General features: G+C 39.5%; 1 protein-coding gene across 1 annotated transcript in view; it reads right to left on the bottom strand.

The window, feature by feature from the left end:
- Positions 1-21,657, bottom strand: part of ATM (ATM serine/threonine kinase) — a 109,839-nt gene that overhangs the window by 57,726 nt on the left and 30,456 nt on the right. The window contains 16 exon segments of the mRNA XM_043504228.1: positions 527-644; positions 646-771; positions 1,102-1,268; positions 3,543-3,719; positions 8,207-8,327; positions 8,924-9,054; positions 9,542-9,617; positions 10,150-10,305; positions 10,410-10,492; positions 11,041-11,240; positions 12,503-12,674; positions 14,304-14,393; positions 17,622-17,747; positions 18,741-18,878; positions 19,668-19,893; positions 21,125-21,220. Of these exon segments, the coding sequence (XP_043360163.1) occupies positions 527-644; positions 646-771; positions 1,102-1,268; positions 3,543-3,719; positions 8,207-8,327; positions 8,924-9,054; positions 9,542-9,617; positions 10,150-10,305; positions 10,410-10,492; positions 11,041-11,240; positions 12,503-12,674; positions 14,304-14,393; positions 17,622-17,747; positions 18,741-18,878; positions 19,668-19,893; positions 21,125-21,220 (2,203 nt within the window).

Here is a 21,657-nt window from a genome sequence, read left to right as displayed (position 1 = left end):
GTTGTCCATCTTAAAATTAAAGGGACACAATCAACTTAGAAATCACAATTCTTTCTAGAAATGTTTTACCAACTGTAATTACAACACCTAAGATTCACCATTAATTAAATGTTTCTCTATATTTTCAGTTTCTTTACATTCTGCATTTGACATAATATCATGTATAATCATTAGTTCCCACGAACAGTCTGTGCCCCTCTTAGTGGGATGGGAGAAGGCTTCACAAGAGAATCAGAGAGAAAAAACTTAAATAGGCAAATGTGACTGCAAAAGCGTAACAACTTTTAATTCATATTTTGAAATGTTTTAGATTTTCAGTTGACAGTGTGGCTTTAAGACAGCACAGTTGACCTTACTTGAAAGATTCAGAATAAAAATACCAAACTTTGACTTACTTTATTGCAAAATATCCTAATTTGAAGACCTGAATTATCTGACTTACTTATTATTTTCTCCTCAAGTCCATTACAAGTCATCCACCAGTTTATGCATTTATAAAGGAAACAAAGTACATTAAAATAAGTACCTGTTTTCCTAAGCAGTTTTCATCCTTAAGCATGTCGTAGACTTTATAAGCTGTATCTCTCTGTTGAGCTATTTCACTATCTCCATGGCTTTCATAAGCAAAATAGGGAAGGATATTACAAGTATCTTTGGAAAGCAGTATGCTAGAGCTGCCGCCAGTCTTTTTCAATCATGTTAGCAATAGATTTCACATCTTCAAACTGACTTCTAATCACCAGGTGTGGAACTAAAGCTTTATAACAAGCCCTACAAGTAAACAAATACATTTCAAAATTTTCCTTGAATTACAATGGAATTTTTGAAATACCCTACCTTTTAAATATAATACAGTAGATATAATTGATCTGTTGTATAACTATCTAGTTACATCTATAAAATAAATCTCCAACATTATAGCAGGTAATAGTCATGATACATGGAATTAATTTTAAAGACTTAACTATGCGCCTTCTAAAGCAAAATCTTACAGTACAAGAAGCAAAATTACATTATTTTGATACTTGAGATAGCATGTTTCATGGTTTTAAATAAAACTAGTTTAACCTGATTTCACATACATTTTATGTATAAACCTACCTGTAGAACTCCTCAAGGCTAGAGTAGTTCAAAACAATGTAAGGAAAGCAGATAGGCTATATCCACTATCTTTCATTCTCAAGCCACTCCAGCACCAGATAGTCTATTGGGAAGTCATGAAGTCTTCTATACTTTTTAGCCAAAAACGTTCGTACTCTCTCCAAAACCTGTGCAATAAGTACGACTGTGAGAACACATGCAGCATACGTTGTGCTGCCGCACCCTCAGCAGTTACATGTCTCAAGCCTCGCCTTCTAATATCTTTTTGCTCTTTTAATAGTATTTATATAGTTCAACTTCTAATAATACAATAGTAGAAATAACTGGATATTATACCACAGCACAGGGATGGGCAAACTTTTGGCCCGAGGGCCACATCTGGGTATGGAAATTGTATGGCGGGCCATGAATGCTCATGAAATTGGAGGTTGGGGTGCAGGAGAGGGTGAGGGCTCCAGCTAGGGATGTGGGCTCTGGAGTGGGGCCAGAAATGAAGAGTTCAGGGTGCAGGAGGGGGCTCCAGGATGGAACAGAAGGTTGGGGGGCAGGAAGGGGTGAGGGCTCCGGTTGGGGGTGTGGGCTCTGGCGTGGGGCTGGGTATAAGAGATTGGGGTGCAAGAGGGTACTCCAGGCTGGGACCCAGGCGTTCAGAGGGTGGGAGGGGGATCAGGGCTGGGACAGGGGATTGGGGCATGGGAGGGGTGCAGGCTCCGGGCATCGGTTACCTCAAGCAGCTCCTGGAAGCAGCAGCATGTTCCTCCTCCAGCTCCTAAACAGAGGCACAGCCAGGTGGCTCTGTGCACTGCCCCATCCGCAGGTGCCGTCCCCACAGCTCCCATTGGCCTCAGTTCCCAGACAACGGGAGCTGCGTGAGCAGTGCTTGGGGCAGGATCAGTGGCAGCGTGCAGAGTCCTCTGGCTGCCCCTATGCATACGAGCCGGAGGAGGACATGCCTCTGCTTCTGGGAGCCGTGGGGAGCCATGGAATACACAGAGCGGGACAAGCCCTCGACTCCACTCCCTGGCTGGAGTGCAAGAGCGGAGCAAGCCCTGCTACTCAGCGGGAGCTCGAGGCCCAGATTAAAACATCTGAAGGGCCATAGCACCATTTTCCCTTATGTGGAGAGGGATGGAATCTTTAATGATGGCTATCATTTGCCTTTTTTTCCATTGTTTGTCACATGTAATACCGAAATACACTAAGCTGGGGGGAAAAGATACTATTAAATGACAAATACGAAGGAGCATTGCATTTTTAAGTAGATTGCACTTATCATTTTACATGGTTTTGCATATGGAAAAACTGACTTTACTTTGTTTGCTTGTGAGCATCTTTAATTGGGTCTAAAATCTAGGGTGGAAGGAGACAGACAGTCCTTGCGAAGAGGGGTGGGGAATGGAGAGGGAATGAGGCGAGGCAGTGAGACTCAGCTGATGGCATGAGGGGAGGCAAACCAGATCCTTCCCAGGCCTGTTCCAGACCCTCTGGGTCCCATTCCCTGATGCATGGCGTGATCCAGGGCACCATGGCAGCGGCTCCAGCACCTCTGGCCAGATCCCAGGCATCACAGAAGCTGCTTGAGCCCCAGAAAGTCCCTGTCCCTGCTCCCCCAGAAACAATCTCAGGCTTTGTGGTGGCAGTTCCAGCACCTCTGGATTCTGCTCTCACCTCCTCCCTAGCCCTCTGGGCATGTGTGAATATATACAGGGACAGAGCCCCTACAATATTTCCACTTTGGGGGCCCTAGCCTCCCTTACCTGCCTGGTTCCATCATCCCTGGCAAAAATATTTACAGTGTGTGATCCACCAAGCTGTAACATAAGTTCTGTTCTGACCACAGGTCACCCTGGAAACAGGTTGATGCTAATAAGGAAAAGGGGAACTAAGAGAACAACCTATGGAAAGTGAGGCACCCCAAAATTTATGGGTATGGAAGTACAGATAAGGAAAAAGAGGTTGGAACCCTCATGCATATGAATAAGGTGTTAGGTGTGGTCAGAAAAACAATATAAATGAGGTTCCCTGGTTAGGTAAAAGTGGGAAGACACCGATGGAAGACCCCTCTATCAATGGCCACCATTTAAGAGATCCACCAGACTCAATAATATCTTGGGCTATTGCTTGGAATCTCTCAGGTTGTGCAGACATTATGCGAGTGTAACATATGAATACAACCAAGACTGTTTTACATGTCACCATGTTGTGGTCACTGTATTCGTTTTTCATGTGCTCCTAAGAGTCTCCCAATCTAAAAGAACTATAACAGGTAACTTTCACCACATTAATCTGAAAAACTGTGGCCGCACAGGAGCCGAACTCAGAGTGAGATAACACAGAACTATCAATCAATTCAATTTAAAATAAAGGGTACACACTACGACTCTGCTTTACTTGTATGATTTATAACCTAACTATATGAAGCATTTCTCCCGTATACTTGCCTTTTTTATAAGGTGAGGCTCTAATCCATTTTCTTTCACAGACTGGCAAATAGCAAACAAAGCCTGCTTTTCACAGACAGGACTGCAACATAAAACCATGGTTATCAGCAACAGAAGAACTGCTCTTCTATTACACTGCTCATCAAAGAGGTCTTCAGGGCTCATGCCACCACGTGCCTTCATCAATTAAGAATGAAATAACTGTTAAGAATGTTAAATGGGAGGCTCTGAACTCTTACATGAACTAAAAAACTAAAACCACTTTTTATAACAATATAATTGAGGCAGTATGCTGAGCTCCTGAGATGCATATGGGGAATGGAATGGATGGCTTAGCAATTCAACTGCCATCTCTCCCCTCCTATGGAACAGTGCTGCTGAGCTATCAAGTCAGTCTTATGCAATCATCTTACTTGGAAGGCTGGTGACTGTAATTTGAGGTTGGAAATACATGCTAAAACTAAAATATGAAAGGATCCTTAAGACTTGGAAGAAAAGTCAAGAAGCCATCATGTGGTGGGAAAGGAGAAGAAAAAAATGAAGGATGCGAGGTTGAAAACTGCATGGATATCTCTCAACGGAATTCCAATTATCCTACAACATGAATGCAGCTTATCCCTTTCTCTAATTCTCCCCCAGTCTTGTCATTTTTAAACCAAATTTGGGATTTGTGAAAGTTACTGCACTGAACACCGGAAATATTTCTCTTATGAAAATTTATGCCCTTTGTTTTTACACTACACAAATACAATATTCCTGGGCACAATCTCTGGAAAGAAAGAGAAAAATGTTCTCTGTTAGCATCTATGTACCTCTCAAAGCAGCTGCATAAAATTGAGGTTACTTACCTGTAACTGAAGGTTCTTTGAGATGTGTGGTCTCTATTTGTATACCACAGATGGCCACACATGGGCACCATGCAACTGAGTTTGGAGATCTCTAGCAATTAGTGTCCATTGGTCTACACACGTGCAGTTGTTTTCTTCATGCTAAGAACTGAGGGATAAAAGGGTAGCGTAGTTCCTCTTCTTTCCTCAAATCAGATAAGATTTGAAGCACAGGGGAAGGAGGGCAGCTAGTGGAATACAGTTAGGGACCACATACCTTGGAAGAACCTCCGGTTACAAGTAACCAACCTCCACTTCTTCAAGTGCTGGTCCCTATGTGTATTCCACACGTGGGTGATTAACAAGCAGTATTTAAACGGGGGAGATGGGATGGGGAGGAGCGTCAAAGATGCAGTTGGTATAGATGTTTCTAATACTGCAGTCCCAATAGCTGCATACGCAGAGGAGGCTTGAACTAATGTGTAATGCTTTGTGAATGAATGGATAGAGCTCCAGGTAGCTGGGTTGTAAATGCACAAGAAGTGGAGGACTGTTCTTCAACAAGTGTAGGGACTCGTCCATCTTCTTTCCAAATAAGCTAGACTCTTCAAAAGGCAAATACTCTATAAACCTCTTCTATCTCATGCTCCATTAGAAACCCCAAGGAATGCAGCCAAGACTCATGCCTCATGGCTATGCCTGTGGCTCTCCCTCTAGATGTAGTATCAACTGCATCCATTGCAGCTTGAAGGGTCATTCTGGCCAATAGTTAGTCTCCCTCAATGAGGGCCTGGAATTGGGCTCTGTCTTCTTGAGAGAGTTTGTTCTTAAAGTCTAAAACCCAAAAATAATTATTGAAATAATATTTTGCTAACAAAGCTTGATAGTTAGCTATATGGAACTGAAAACGTGTAGAGTCTTCCTCCCCAGATCAAGTCATTTTGAATCCTTATCGGTCAGTGTAACCTTGAGATGTTGTAATCTAGACCACTCAGTGGCTTCGTGCACCACCAGGGAGTTGGGTGCTGGGTGTATAAAGAGGAACAGGAACTCAGCTCCTTTGGCTGATACAAAATAGCATCTCTCAGTCCTTGCATGGTGGGGATACAAGAAACCAGTGTGTGTCAGACCACCTCTGCTAGTTCCATCATGGCCTCCGTACTGGGAAGGTCACCTTACTGGGACCAGGAGGTTGTAAAATGTCAAGGAGACAATGCTGGATATCCTGGATTTTTTCTCTTCGAATACGGAGGTCATGCGCCACTCTCTGCAGAACCTCCTGATATTGCCTGTGGTCACCAGGTGGAGATGGCGAAGATGGGACAATTGCAGCTTCGCGTAAGGAAGATGAAACACCTATCGGTGCCTGTGGATCCGGCTCAATCTCCTCTATCTCATGCTCCAATTGAGAGTGTAGGTGTTGCATGAGAGTGGTATGGTGGGTTGCATGGGTAGAGCCAGGATGTCTACTGTAGGGATCCCAGGAACCCTAATTGGGCCAGTAGGAAGGGTCGACCAGTTAAGGGTCACTGTATCATCAGTCCCTTGGGTAGTCATATTGGAGTGAAGGATGGACACTGGATCTTTTTGAGTATCTGTCCAGACTCATGTCCCTACATGGGGGTGAAGGATCGCCTGGAACCTCAAATTCCTCTGAAGAGAAGGCCAGTTCCCATTCCACCAGCAGAGCTGTCAGTACTGGTGGATGAAAGCTCCATCTTAAGGGGTGACAAGGAGAATATTCCTGTCTCCTTGAAGTAGTTTCCTCCTCTGGAGTGACAATGCCTTTCAGAAAGGTAAGACCCAAAAGAAGATGAGACTCAGGATAAGGAAGGATGAAGATATCCACAGGTGAGGTGTAAGTTTCAGTCTGTCCTGGAGTCTGGGGCAAAACAGTAGTCAGGATCAATGGATCTGGCACATCTATAGTCATCATGGATGGCAGGTTTTACAGGGATGAGATGGTACTGTACCACTGAAGAGTCTATATGTGAACTCTTAGATGGTGTCGGTGGGTGCCGATCCTCAGGCTTAGGAGCCGGAACAGGCATTGGTACTGGAGGATTCTTTTTCCTTCATGCCTTGCCCTCATGGCCAGAGGATTTAAGTAAGCCTAATTCCTTAGGACCAACACACAGGGACTCACACAGCTGGGGAGGGATCCCTTCTCCTGGAAGCAGATCTGGAAGTAGATCTGTCCTTATGCTTTTGAGTGCTCCTTATTCTCATGAGAAGCCCTGGATGACAACTCCTTGGGCTTAGCAGCTCTGACTTCCACTCCTGAATTAGTGCTCAGAGGGGTACTAGTAATTGGTTGAGGCTGATGTAAAAAGGGGACCCCCTGGCCTGGATTAGACTGCGGTCTCTTAGCTGTCTCCATCAGATGTTTTCTCAGCTGGAGCCCATGAGCTTTGCAGGTGGGGGAAATGAACAGCAAATGCTGCACTTGGCTGAGGTACGTGCCTTTTCCAGGCAGTAGAGTCAGCGTTGGTGCTTGTTACTCATGGAGAAGGAGTGGGGGCAGGAGACACAGTTCTTTAACTCAAGGACTCTGGGCACAGTCTTTGTGCCTGGGGAGAGACACCCCGAGGCAAGAAGAAACTAAACTATACTAACTATGCTAAGATTAAAATATTACACTAAAATACTAAACCTATTCACAATATATTTACAGGCTCATTAAGAGAAAGCAGCAAAAAGAAATCTGTGAACAGAGGATTCCAACTCAGGCCATGTGGTGATAAGAAAGAACTGGAGAGGCATTAGTCCACACTGCCCTTTAAGCCTTCAGTTCAGACACAGTAACAACTGCTCATGTGGAGACCAATGGACACTACTTGCTAGAAATCTCCAAACTAAGGTGCATAGTATGCAGGAGTACCCACAGGGACCAGCACTCAAAGAACAATCATGCATTCTCACTCCTGCATCCACTTTCAAAGCTTTTTATTATTTTTATATATACCTATGACAGTGCTTAAAGCTGAAATGCAGGCTTCCCTACACTACATATACCATGAACTTAAACCCTGACTTCAAGAAACTACCTCTGGAGATAACAGAGTATTTCAAGCTCACTGTTTATTCAGAACAGTAACCTCTGAAACAGCCCACATGGTGCCAATTTATGCCAATTGTGGTAGTGCATTTTGAAGGGAGCACCTGTCTAATAGTAACTATACTAAGACCACTATCTCATTTATCAGGAACTATTCACTGGTAACGTCTTTAGAAAAGCTTGTAGAGGCAGATAACGGTTGACAATGCTGCCTGGAAAACCTGCTTTTATCCCAGATGATGTTTCACATAATAGTGGCTGTGCACCAAGAAAACAGAGACAGAAAACGGTCTGCATGCTTATATAATGTTTCTTATTAATAATAAAATATTAAATCAGTGAGTGATAGATAAAAAGAAGATCTAAAGTGCAACTAATCTAGTAATCAAATGCTACGGACATAGGCACATAAATATAGGCACTTAAATATTTAGACTGGAAGCTCTTTGAGGTGAGACTGTCTACTATGATGTGTCTGTACAGTGCCTAGCACAATGAAACACCATTTTTGGTTGATCCTTAGACTACTGTAATAATCATGATTATTATGATTAATAAGTATTAGAGGGCTAGCGGTCTGGAAAATGGCAGCATTAAAAGGTTTTAACCATTTGTAGCACAGACAGAAAGTGACAAGGGAGGTGCCTAGTGAAAAATGTTGCCCCTTGGTTCACTAGTCATGAAAAATGACACAGTCTTCTAGCAATGACAAAAGTTCTTAGAAAATGAAGCATATGGCCCTGAACATTTACACATGCTTAATGATTAGATCTTATTACCAGATCTCTCATTCCTTCTTGAACTCTGAAGTATACATTCTCAAAGGCCTTTTGTTGGAACTTCAAAGGAAGAGCTTTTGGTAATCCAGAAGAATCTCTCTGTTTCACATCTTGGAACAAACTTAAAGTAAAACAAGGACAACAATTATTTAACCTAACAATTAATCTTCAGAATTGGTGTATATTTTACAAGTATATATTATGGTTTCTTTGTTTTGAGGGGCAGAAGGTGGTGTCTGGAATCCCCATTTTTCAAAGGCCTTGTGTTGAGTCAATGCTTCCTCCATCCAAAAATGTTCAGATGGAAGTATGAGCATTTGCTGGGTGGAAGGGAGAGGAATCATTTGAAAGCGACCAAGTCCTCCCCAATCCCTGCCAACTAGGGAGCAAAGGACCTGAACTCTCATCCTCTGTCACGGTTGTCTTTACCTCATGGAGCACAACAAGGATAAATTCATTAATATTTGTGAAGAGTTCCTCAGAAGCTCTCTTATTTAGGCAAAGGACAAAATCATTGCTTGTCTAGCACAAGGCATCACATTATCTACAGTACTTAGTCTATTTTTTCCATGAAGATAAGTATATTTACATGAAGGGTCTACACACAATGCTTTTACTCAAGAGCTGCATAGCAAGCAAAAGAGAAAAACTGCCTATTATCCTTAAATACACTGATTTAATTATCTAAACAAACTACAGAAAGGTCTAGGTTATCACCTGGTTATTGACTTTGCAGCAAGCATGCAAACTTGATGGTAGCTATCTGCGAGGAAATGTGGGAAAGCATCACTCACAGGCAGATCTTTATCATTTACATTAAGCACAGCCCAATTTGAATGAGGATCAGCCTGAAGAAAATGAACATTTCTTGTTAAATATGTATGGAATGTATACAGAAATGAATACTGGACGTACTTGTTATACTGATGTATGCAATAGCTCTTTCGACACTACTTTCAAGCAAACATCGAGTATTACATTTACTACACCAGTAATACTCAGCCCTAGGCTCAAGAGCCAAAAATAGCTCTTTAATATGTTACCTGTGGCTCCTTGCAGCACATGACATTAAAGTTATCAACCAATCTGGATGCTTTTACTATGTTATTAACCAATTAAGTTATTAACTTATTTGCTGTGAGAACCACAAATTAATATAAACTAAATATTTCACCATCATACTGTTTAAATATGAATAGTATTTATAGAAAATGAAACAATGAATTCACACTATTGTGGCTCTTTGGGAAATGTTGATCGCTAATTTGGCTCCTGAACCATTAAGATCTGAGTATCACTGTACTACACTAACATCACATAGAAAATATGGTTCACCTCAAGTAGGGCTTTCATGCAGTTCAGTAGGGCCACTCTTACTGGAGCCGTACATCTCCCTTCCTTTGTCAAGTGCCTGAAACAGAAGCCATTTAAATATACGAAGAATACTACTACAAGCTTAATGTACGGAAAAAAGTCTTACGACATTACTCTCTGCAATTCATTCTTAGATGCTTTTAAGTAATACTTCTGACCTGATTAGCAAGCATCTTTTCCCCCCGAGTTTTAAAGGACTATTTATTTTCTTGTTTGTGTATCAATATAATAAACACTACTTGGAAGAGTGTTTGTTAACTATTGCCGTAAAGCCAGCAGGGAGCATTCTCTCTTTTTTCTCTCAATGAATTTTATTTAATTATCTTGGCAATGGACTAAGGAATTTAAAAAACAACTCAGGATCTGGAAATCACCGCCCCATCATATTGATGTTTGGATCTAAGTTTACCTTTCAACATGCCTTTAAACTATCACTTAGTGGCTATGAGGATCAGTGAACTAATTTTAATATAGAACAGACACCCGAAAAGATTCACATGGGAGAAGTGTATAAGTCATCAGTCATCAAGCCAAGAAATAGATTGCTGCATAAAATAAATAAAACATACCAAAATGCTCCCACCACAGTTAAAAATTGTCCTTGGACTTCCCCTGTTTCTTCCACATTTGGGTTGGCTTGGCCCAACCCCACTGCTACGGGAAGTAGATTATTTAGAATTGCTTTACAAACTTCTTGATCTCGACGATACAAGGAACACACATCACTGGGACAGAAAGAAGAGATAGCTTTAGAAACCAAACAGTAATAAAACCAGATAGTTGCTGAATAAAATATTTTTATTAATATATAATTGATGTTATTTCTTACGAAAGAGGCTTGAGAAGCATGAGAAGATCATCTTCTGGCAACAAGTTTTCTTCAGTTGGGAGTTCCTTCAAAAGGACTAAATACTAAGGCATAATTAAAAATAAAACAATCATTTTTATATACACACACAAAAACAAAATAATAAGGATAAGCATTTTCAATGGCTGCTAAATGCTTTATGTCAAATATTTATGACAAAGCATTACTGACAATATTTATGTCAATTTTTACACTGTTAGATAATTTGACATTTGTTTCATTCAAATGAATTATTTGATGCACAATGATATGGGCAATTAAACCTTATATTTTGGCATGTAAACATATTAGCTCTAGTAGTCGGAAAGGAGTTCCTATACTCCGTCCCAGAGAATAAGACTGCACAACCTCCAAGCCACCTGCTAATGGTGAATACTGAAGGAAGATACCATATGGCCCAATAGTCTAGTGTCTGGTTTCTGACAAATCCTATAAGCTATTTAAATAAAAATTTAAATCTTCAGAAGCAGACACTATAAGTTCTTCTGAGTCCAAGAGAATGGCCACAAAATGTGTGTATGAATTTCAGAGATAGTGTTTATGTACAGAGAGATAACTGCTGAATCAAGAAATTTCTCAATATCACACTCACCATCTGTAGATGCAGTGATTTAGCAGTATCAAATATACTTTTATCAATTAGCATTAACAGCTTCCGCCGTATGTCAGGAGCTCTGAAGCAGACTGTATGGATTTGTGCTGTAGTTACACATAGACACAAAAACCTCAGAATTTCAAGGAGGAGTAAATCCTGCTTTGTCAAATGTTCTTCAGCTAATGGACTCATAGCACCTGAAAAAAAAATTCTCCTCAAGTACAAAAAAATGCTTCTTCTAGGAAAATAAAAGTTGCATCAAAAATATGATAGAGTTATGTGCTAGTTAAATTATGTTATCAAAAAAATGTAAGATTGGCAGCCTTGAAGTCTCTTAGCTACAGAATAGGTACAGTATGGACAACAGCAGCTCAAGCTTTCTCCATCCTAAGTGAGGCCCCTGTTCCAGAGCGACCACCTCTAGAAACAGAAGGGTATTTTTCACTCTCTATATCCAGACATACTCTAGGCCTCTGTGCGAAAACTGGCAACCAGAGTATCAATAGAACCATTTGTTATGTGTTTTTTTGTGGACACTTGCCCACTCAGAATTTGGTTGAGACCACAAACAAATTTCCACACATTTTACAAAGCCCACCCAACAAACCTAAGGTCGTAACAACTGACTCTATATTACTGACTGGGTCCAAATTTGTGACCTAGAGAGAATGGCTCCATATACAAGTCAATTTTCTGCGATGTCCAGAGCTGCTGCCACTGTCACCAACTTCAGTGTTTACTATTATTTATCTGGAGGAACTAATTCCAGAGGTTCTCATTCAACACAGTGGAATAAGCGGACAAAGAACAGTTTGAAGTATTAGCATAACAAAATGATCTTTCCCCTCCAAAAATAAAATAGAAATCATAGTCCTGACTAAGGCATAAGGTGATCTCAGATTTCAAAACAAAACATTATACTACTGCTGGTGCCAAACCAGCCTGGGAGGAAAAAAAAACTGGGTCATGGATAAGGAAAGTGCCATCTCTTTTGCATGTCTGGATATGTGAGAAAGCTGACCTTGCCAAAGAGGTGATAGACCTACTCTGCAAGAAGAGAGAGACAATGAGAAAACACAAGAAAATATCCCGGTACTGGATATGAAGGGAAGCATGGACTAGTGGTTAGACTTGGAGACCTGAGCTCTACTCCCTGCTCTGCCACAGACTCACTGTGTGACCCTGAACAAGTTATTTACTTTATCTGCTTCAGTTTTACCAACTGTAAACTAAGAATAGTAGTTTCCTCTCAAGCTTTAGTTAATGTTTGTACAACAATACGGCATTGCTAAGCACTATTGTTCTGGAGGCAAATGGCTCAACTACAATCCCAGCTATTGTAATGGTCCAACGTATTGCCTAACTGTGATGTGAAACAAGTGGGCAGTGCAAGACTGAAAGAAGCATGTGCCCTACACTTATGCAAACAATTCTGGGCAGAAAGCAGACTTTCACTTACCAGTTATGTTTTGCATCTCCCCAGACTCATTTGCATCACCGAAGTCAGTGATACAGTGATCATCAAACCGGTCCATGGCTACATGGTTATCTACTTCCATTGCACTCTCTTCAATATTGTCTTCCATTAGGTCTACATCTCCAGCATCACTTGGTTTGCCAGTAAAGACCATCTAACAAAAGCATCACATTCTTGTAAAAATTTTTCAGTGGCTGAAGATGCCATATAGGTAACAGAACACGGAAACAGACCATCATTTCCTTGTGAACCAAACAGGGTGAGAAAGAACATGGGATGCTAAGATCATGAATTTACTCACTTTAGTAGCGTGCACACCTTGTGGGTCAATAAGTTTTTTTTAAAAATAATACTTTCTGCTATACAACATGTGTTCATTTTGCTGTTACCTGTCCTCACATTTTTCCACTTCTCTGTTTTTTCTACCGGTCCCATCATGTCATACACCTAGTTCTTTGGGCCAAAGGGTGTCTTCCTGTTACTTGTTTGTATATTTCCTAGCACAAAGTAGGGTCCTGATCCTTGACAGGGCCCCTTCAGCAGTATTGTACTCCATACAGTAAATAATAATTATAATTGTAGTTAATCTCACTGAAATCCCTGTTTGCACTTCTGTGCAACCTACCAACTTCTTGTCCTACCCATCTTCTAATTCGCTAGTGCACTGTGTGTGATTTGAACTGTTTTCTTTAAATGGTGAGCTCTTTGGGAAAGAGACTGCTTTCTTTTCGGGGTTTCGTAGAATGCAGACTGAATTGTTAGCACTTAAACACCAACGTTACTTTAGAAACTGACAAACTTCTGATTAGAAAGAAACCAGAGCATGACACAAGGACTCCCTAAATAATTACTGTTCAACCAACTGGCTGACAAGCTAACAGTCGTGAGACTGTCAGCTTCTCCTCACGCAAAATACTAAGTATGTTATTTATTTGGACTGGACACCCAGCTCAAGGTACATTGGAAGTGGATGAGGATACAGTTTCAAGGTTTTTACTAAACTTAGTGATGCCACATTCTGTTCCCTTGCTACTAATGTAGGACAGAAGTGTACATATTTGAAGAATTCAGCATGAATATTTATTTTTCAAGCACCTTTAAAGAGTTACTTTCACAACATAAAAATCCTTCATCTTTTCCAAATGCAAAAAAAATTAATACAATTAAAAAGAAATGGAAGCAAATTCTTCTGTGCTTGCAGCTCCCAGATTTGACCTTGATTCAGATCTGTTACATGGACAAGTATTTCTGGCATTTATTATCAAATCAATTACTGAAAAGCACAGGTACAAGCTAGTGCAACAGGTGATGCTGTAAGATGTATGGCTGAGTAGTAAGATGTGTGTTTTGACTATCTTAAGTATAAATTAAGCTGTGGATGTTAAAATAACTGATCAAAAAGCCATAACTACTTACATAAACTTTACAATGTGTTTCTATTTTTTCATTCACTTACTGAAAGTGGGGGTTATAATTTATTACTTTTATAGCTTTATCAGTGTGCACTTTTCATTCATATAGTAACATAACAAGGCTTAAACAATATAACTAAATTTTGGACACAAAGTTGGTATAGTACTTTGATCGATGTTTTTTCATTGTTCACACATGTAGGAATGATCCAAACAAACACTACTAGTTAGAAAGGCCCTTAAGTCTGATATATTTTTATTGCCTAATTTGTTTTCTGTAATAAAAGCACATTTGGTTTGTCTCTGAGTTATTTATACTGTATAAATAATCCTCATGCAAAGAAACATAGCATTTAGAGAAACATACTTACCAGATGTTTGCAAATATCTACAAAATCATTCATCGCCTTTGATGTTAACAAACTCAGGAATAAGCCTGATAAGATCTTACTTGGACTGCTCTGTCAGAAAGCAAAGTATACAGACCAGTTATCAAAGTACATAACATTCTGTTTTCAGAAAGGAATCTACACTGTGAATACATTAAAGTAAACAGATAAGAATACAGGTCCAGATTCCAATCTCAAAGGAGTGTGTCATGCATTACAATTTATCTTGAAAAATCCAAAATGGAACATGTCTGTAGGCAAGTTCAAATATATTACTAATCAAGTAGAAAAGTTCTCTCTTTAAAATGTTGTCATCAGTTTGGCCGTTTTTTGTGTCAGAGAGAGGTACTGTAATCTCTCATCTGTGTCATTTTGGATAAGTCACTTTTTTTAAACTCCAATGAGAAAACTAAAAAATTGAATATTAATCAAAGTTTTAAAAAAAATCACGATTTCTTTAAAATCCTCTCATATACCTATTTACTGCATTATCTTGAGGAACAGTCATGGAATGAGTAGCAGCCTCAAGGATATGTAAAAAAAGAAAACATTCTAGTAATGTATCTGTAAGTGGCAGCCACATCCTAGTGATGCTATAGTTAAAGCTGAGGTGGATTTCAATATAAAATCTTTATTTTCAAGGGTCTTTTTGGGTACAAATGTTTATTCTAGGAGCTGTTGCAAGGAGTGGCTACAACTTTAACCTTTATGCTAATGCAACACAGTGCACCTTATGTTGCATTAAACTTGTTCTACTGAATAATAGCTATGGCAGTAATTAATATAATTAAGGCTAGCAGCCTGCATTCTAGCCCCATTTCAGTCACTCATAACTATCTGAAACTTTTTTTGATCAAAAATTGTGCCGTACTTGGTCTCCACACAGAGATTATTTTAAAAAAAAATGGGTCCCTTGTTTTTGAGCACAGGGAGTTTAAAAACACCTCTCTCAATTATAAATATAATTCTGGTAATTTTTAAAAAAATCATCATAGAGCCAAACTGTGGAGACTGAAATATCCTGCATTGGTTTTGATCTGACAGGTGAACATCTGAAAATTACGCATGGATCACATGCAGGAGATTTTTTTCTCATGAGTTCAAAAGCTGCACAGCTAAGGAGAGGTTTGCTTCACATGCATGCATAGCTAACTTAGCTGCATAGTGACAAGTTGAGAAGTGCAATTAAATAGAATATTGCAAACAGGAAAATATAGTGGGGGTTGGGCTTATGCTAACACTGCCATCACCTAGCCTGGTTCTGCAGACTGTGGCACAGCTGCTAAGGTGAAGGAGAGGGGTTCCTTCCTGCATATATTATAAGATACTGGGATGTATATACAAATGTGTTAAGAACATACTAAAGTCCTAATCAAAATTAAGTTGACAGAAAGGCTCTCATTGACTTCAATGAGCTTTGGATCAAACATTATACTTCCTATAATCAGGCTGGGTCAAGTGCACACTGAATTTGTAGCTCATCTTTTGCTGATCATGTAAGCAACAAAAGGGCTAAATAAAGGTTCCTGAAGACTTTGTAAGGTGTGCAGGAGGGAGCCTCATTTCTGATGTACCTCAGGATATCCGAAGCAGGGTGAGGTGCAAAACTGAGTACCAACTAAGGTGGATAGACGAGGGACTCCCTCTTATAGATTCTAGTCTTGTCTCACCAAATACTAATTTAGTTTTTAAATTCTCACCATTGTCTATTTATTGCTACCTAAAAGATCTTTCAATTTCTAGAGAGTGAAGCTCCTTTTTATGTTTTATCTCCTCTTTTTTGCCCACTGTTTTGCCCAGGAAATTCCACATAAATCATGAGGGAAGTTTTCAAAGGGCCAAATGCAAGGTGGGAGCCTATCTGTGCCTTTGAAAATCTCCCTCTAAGTGAAGAGAATGTTAAAATTGCATAATTAAGCATTCGAAATTCAGGAAATGCTATGGGTTAAGGTTGCATGGTTGAGGTTCTAAATCCATTGTGAGCTCTGCCCTCATGTGCATGCTCTACAATACGGTATTTAATTTCATGATAGAACACTGGGCCACACCCTTAGCTGAATCAAATCGGCATAGCTTTGCTGACTTCAATGACTTTACAATACAGTTTTTAATTACATAATTGTATACAATTTTGAACAACAGGACTTTGTTCCCCAATGTTGACTTCAACAGAGCTTGTAGCTGACTTAATGGAGCATCATCAATTTATACCAGCTGAGAAACTGGTTCATTATTTCTCAAATATTACACCATACAATTTTTTTTTATTACTTTAGCTATAGGTGTAGGCCCTTGCAGTAACATGTACTACTCTGCATATGCCAGACAGGGATGATTGTAATATACTCTATCAGATATATATAGTACTCTACTTACTACAGATTAAGTATAGGGGGCAGGGATAGCTCAGTGGTTTGCGCATTGGCCTGATAAAAACCCAGGGTTGTGAGCTCCATCCTTGAGGGAGCCATTTAGGGATCTGGGGCAAAAATTGGGGATTGGTCCTGCTTTGAGCAGGGGGTTGGACTAGATTATCTCCTTCTAACCCTGATATTCTAGGATTCTATGATAAGAACATAAGAACGTCCATACCGGGTCAGATCATCTAGCCCAGTATCCTGTCTTCTGACAGTGACCAGTGACAGGTGCTTCAGAGGGAATGAACAGAACAGGTAATCATCAAGTGATCCATCCTGTCGCCCATTCCCAGCTTCTGGCAATTAAGGCTAGGAACTTCAGAGCATGGTTTTGCATCAGAACAATACTGAATATATATTAGCATATACAGGCCTCCCAAATTCACAGTCAATTCATAGTCAACTGCCTGATCCTCTTAATTAAAACATTTTGCTGGTTGGAGAGAGAAGAGAGTAAAAAGTACATACCTTAGTGAGTAGAGAACTTATATTAAAGAACAGTCAAAAAGAAACGGATTATGATAATGAAATTCATGTAAGTGTAAAATGATAAGGATTTAAGATTATAGAAAAAAGTATTTTATATTGTATTGTATTTGAGAAATAGCATGCAACTGAAAACTACTATAATGCATGCTCATAAGGAAGTAGGAGTTGAAGTTGCATATCATTGCCTTAACTATGGCATTTCCGGATATAAATGTGCAACTTTAATGTTCGAATAGTTTTTTCCCTATGCAATACATAATTCAGTAAATATGACAGAGATAAACATCTCAGAAGCTTACAAAATACATTATTATTACTTTTTAAAAGTTACAATTAAGTTAGCTATATATTACAGAATAGAAATAATGGACAAACATTTTTTTAAATATCCTACCTTGGTACAATTACATAAGCAGTTGGTACACAGGGTTATCAAAGTCCTCAACAAGATGATCCTAGAGTCTTCATTTAGTTTACTTTTAGAATGAGAAATGCTTTCTCCAACATAATGCATGAGAGACTATTAAAAACAGAAATACAAATACAATGTAGTAAAAATCTCTCAGTCACATATTTCCCTTATTTGACTGCATGCATGCATGCATGCACGCACACACAGAAATGTGGTTCTGCTGCACATTTAAGCTTCACTATTCAGGTCATGACTTAGTCGTTTTGGGGTGGAAGGTTTGCTTTTTTTTTTTTGGTCCATTTTAAACATTCATTGCTATCTAGGGGTGCTGAACTGACCACACAGGCCTGATAGAAATTCAAATTTTCTAATCACTAAAGAAAAACATGGCATTTCTCCATATTGCCCTGATATTGTACTTCAACTCTGAAGCAAGGCACCACCTCTAGTCATGAAAAGATCATTCAATCTCCATGTGTGTTCAGTCTTTGACCTACCTGCTCAGATTCCCAACAAAGAAGTTAAAAACAGTTTTAGTAGTGATGGTGGCTTTATATATACACATGGCTACTAGGGAATTAGAGCAGGACTACCAAATAAGTTCAAACAGTCAAAGTGCTCTCAGTGACTCTAATTCACTACCAATATGGATAGATCTGCACAAGTGACCTAGAGGTGAAGGGTGCCATTAGCTTATTAACAAACCCCTTAGCTATCTGGACCCTGATCATTTTGATTTTTTATATTTTCCCAAAAGCAAGTAGGCAAAATTTTAATAACTAGAATATCTTCAATTGCAAAATAATTGTAGTTTCAGTAGTATGCATGTAATTTTAATTATGCCTAGTTTCCGTTACAGTTTAAAAAAGAAAATTCTATACAATTTTTTTAGTAATAGTGAGAAAATATTTAATCTAATCCCCATACATTAAATATGCATTGAATTCTGTCACCTACTGTGATTTGTTAAGCAGAAACCAGCAGAAACAATTGTTGTATGTTTTGAAAATATGAAAATACTCATTTTTAATAATTATTCATAATTTTAAAGTTATTGAATATTCTTTTCTTTACAGTTATTAAACACACATTATTACTAACCTTAGCTTTATGGAACAATTCTGATTTACATGCATCCTCTTCAGTTAATGTGCCAGCATAGCAATAGCAGCTAAGAACACCAGTCAAGAGACTGGCACATCGGACTAGGTGTTCTGCAGTAGTAGACTTGGAATAAATCTAATACATAATATAAATACATCATAAATTTTAAGTAAATGGTGCTTCAGCAGCTTACATAGCTATTAATGGTCCTTTAATGCTTTAAAGTTTATTACATTAATACTTCTCTTCTATACTGTACAGCCTTTCAACAAAGGATCACAAAGAACTTTACAAACAGCTTCATTACACTCCTGTAAAATAGATAAGTATTTTTATCTGTAATTTAAAGATGAGCAGATGTTGGCACAGAAGTTATGTGACTTGCTCAAGACCATTGGCACACCCAGGAATAAGCCAGTTCAAGAACAGTAAGATACTAACAACAGTGCAACCTTATCTAAGGAACTGGAACGTTCAAAATTACAAATTCCTTTTCTTCCCAGGCACAAGCTGATAGTCACCACTAAGGTGAAATCCTGGCTCCACTGCTATCAATGAGAGCTCTAACATTTACTGAATTGGGCCAGGACTTCACCTGAGATGTTTAATTAGGTACTTCAACAAAACTCCGAATTATGGAGGGCAGAAATCGTATGGAAGGAGAAAAATGGCCAAAATTGTAATTTTATGAATACTTCTCAATTTGCGGATCATGTAACTATTTCCCATGTAAATTGTTTGGCGTATCCTGAAGAGTATTATAGGGAAACAAACACTTGTCTACTTAATTTTGTAGGAAATATTTAAAATTGTCTGCAATTCAATTTTAACAGGAAAACTGCTAAAATTCAAGGAAAAGCACATGCTCTCTGATTTTAAAATACAGAAATAAGCAGAACACTTCAATGTTCATTTCTAACTCACCTCAGAAGAATAGCTGTTTAAAAGCTGCTCTGACACCACTAACAGACAGTGCTCCAGTGTTTCCCTATGGTTTTGGTTGACAGCAAGTCCTGAACCAGATAGATTTTTATCTGCAATGTTCACTGCAAGACTGGTGAAAATAGCCATTTCATCAAAAGTTGTTTGTAGATACAGCTCTTCAATTTCCAAAAAACTGACTTCTCCTTTGTCTTGTGTGTGTTGCACACTTGAAGAAAAACACATTACTCTTATTGTGACATCTTGTTTTACTACCTTTAAAACCATTATTTAAAAACAAGAAACATAAGCAGAAATAAAATGAAATTTTTATTTGTGCTTCTAGTCATTTATTGTGCTCTCTCATGTCTCAGGTGAATCTCACTAAGGAATGGTTACTTACTATTTTAATCATAGTCTGAGATGATTATCAAGATGAATCTATACTGTAGATGAGTGGTTCTCAATGAGGGGTCCAGGGCCCCTTGGGGGCCCCCAAACAGGTTTCAGGGGGTCCACCAAGCAGGGACAGTGTTAGACTTGCTAGGGCTCAGGGCAGAAAGCCGAAGCCCTGCCATGAGGAGCTGAAGCCCAGGGCCCTGAAGTCAAAGCCTGAGCAACTTAGCTTTGAGGGGCCCCCTGTGGTGTGGGGCCCTGGGCAATAGCTCTGCTTGCTACTCCTTAATGCCGGCTCTTTTACATGCAGAAAATAGTAGTTGTGGCACAGGTGGGCAGTGGAGGTTTTATAACATGCTGGGGAGGGTGGCCTCACAAAGAAAAAGATTGAGAACTCCTGCAGTAGATGAAATGTGCTCACAACCTTGGTGCGTGAGCTCGGAGCATTCTGGAAAGCAGTGTTCATCAAGGCAGTGTGCGCCACCTGCCTATGTCCCCCCACAACACCCAAGGATGTACAAAGGGGAGGCATTTGGAGCTGTGTCCAACTCCTTCCACTACATCAAGTTTTAAGACTGTAAAGTAATGGTGAAGAAGGGTGGGTACTGTGGATCCATGAGGACAATTTCTAATTAGTTGGGGGCTTTTTTAAAGGTTTTTTTTGTTTTGTTTTGTTTTTCTGGTAATTGCTTTACTAAGATATATTACTGGTAAGAGACACATTAGGGTAACCTCTTCAGGGAGGAGATTGTGTCTTCATACCCGTCTAAAGCACCTGACCAGACTGTAGATGCTCTATTTTTAGAATGTCCAAAAGTGTGCTAAATACTTTCTAGAAATGAACATTCAAAGATATGAGAGAGAGACAGGAAAACATGTGTTCCATATCTTTAGTGCTTGCTGGAATGGCAAGAACCTGTAATGCTACCTTAGCCAACTAGGGGGAATACGGAATATCAATGAGGATATGTACTACAAGTAAAAAAATCCTGGGGTTCAACCCTAAAACTACTGCCCCTAAATATGAAGAGCACGCTAACTATGTTGATTAATTTTAAACATACCACTCAATAGCATTTTGGAAAAAGTTCATTGCAGCTCGGCAGTTCTTCATAGTCAGGCTCACAAGAATTTTCTGCAGCACTAGATGAGGAAAATCACTGTAAAGAAAATAAGCTTTTTTTTTTTTTTTTAAACCCAGAACTGAAATTCAGGTGAGAAACATCTATACATATTAGGCGATTGTGACTCCGAACTTCAAATCTAACCTTAATTTTGTACATTAAAGCAGGACTAGGTATCAGGACTCCTGAGTTCTACACACATTACTCCTGAGGGAATTCTGTGCCAAAAAATTAAAATTTCTGTGCATAATATTTTAAAGTTATGCAAAATTAATTTGTCAATAAATAAATGTGGAGGCTCCAACATAACACTGGGAAGCACAGGTCACTGGCTGCACAGAGGTGAGAGATCACCCTGCAGCTCCCCCTCGGGACATGGACTCGGCGGTCAGGCTGCACCCAACCCTGACACAGCGCAAGGGCCGGGTCTGCTCCAGAAACACCCTGAGGCCCTGCCCCTCTACACCAGGTGT

The sequence above is a fragment of the Dermochelys coriacea genome, chromosome 1 (assembly GCF_009764565.3).
Source record: "Dermochelys coriacea isolate rDerCor1 chromosome 1, rDerCor1.pri.v4, whole genome shotgun sequence".
NCBI classification, from domain to species: Eukaryota; Metazoa; Chordata; order Testudines; family Dermochelyidae; genus Dermochelys; species Dermochelys coriacea.
Note: the sequence above shows the minus strand (reverse complement) of the source record. Positions and strands in the feature narration are given on the sequence as shown.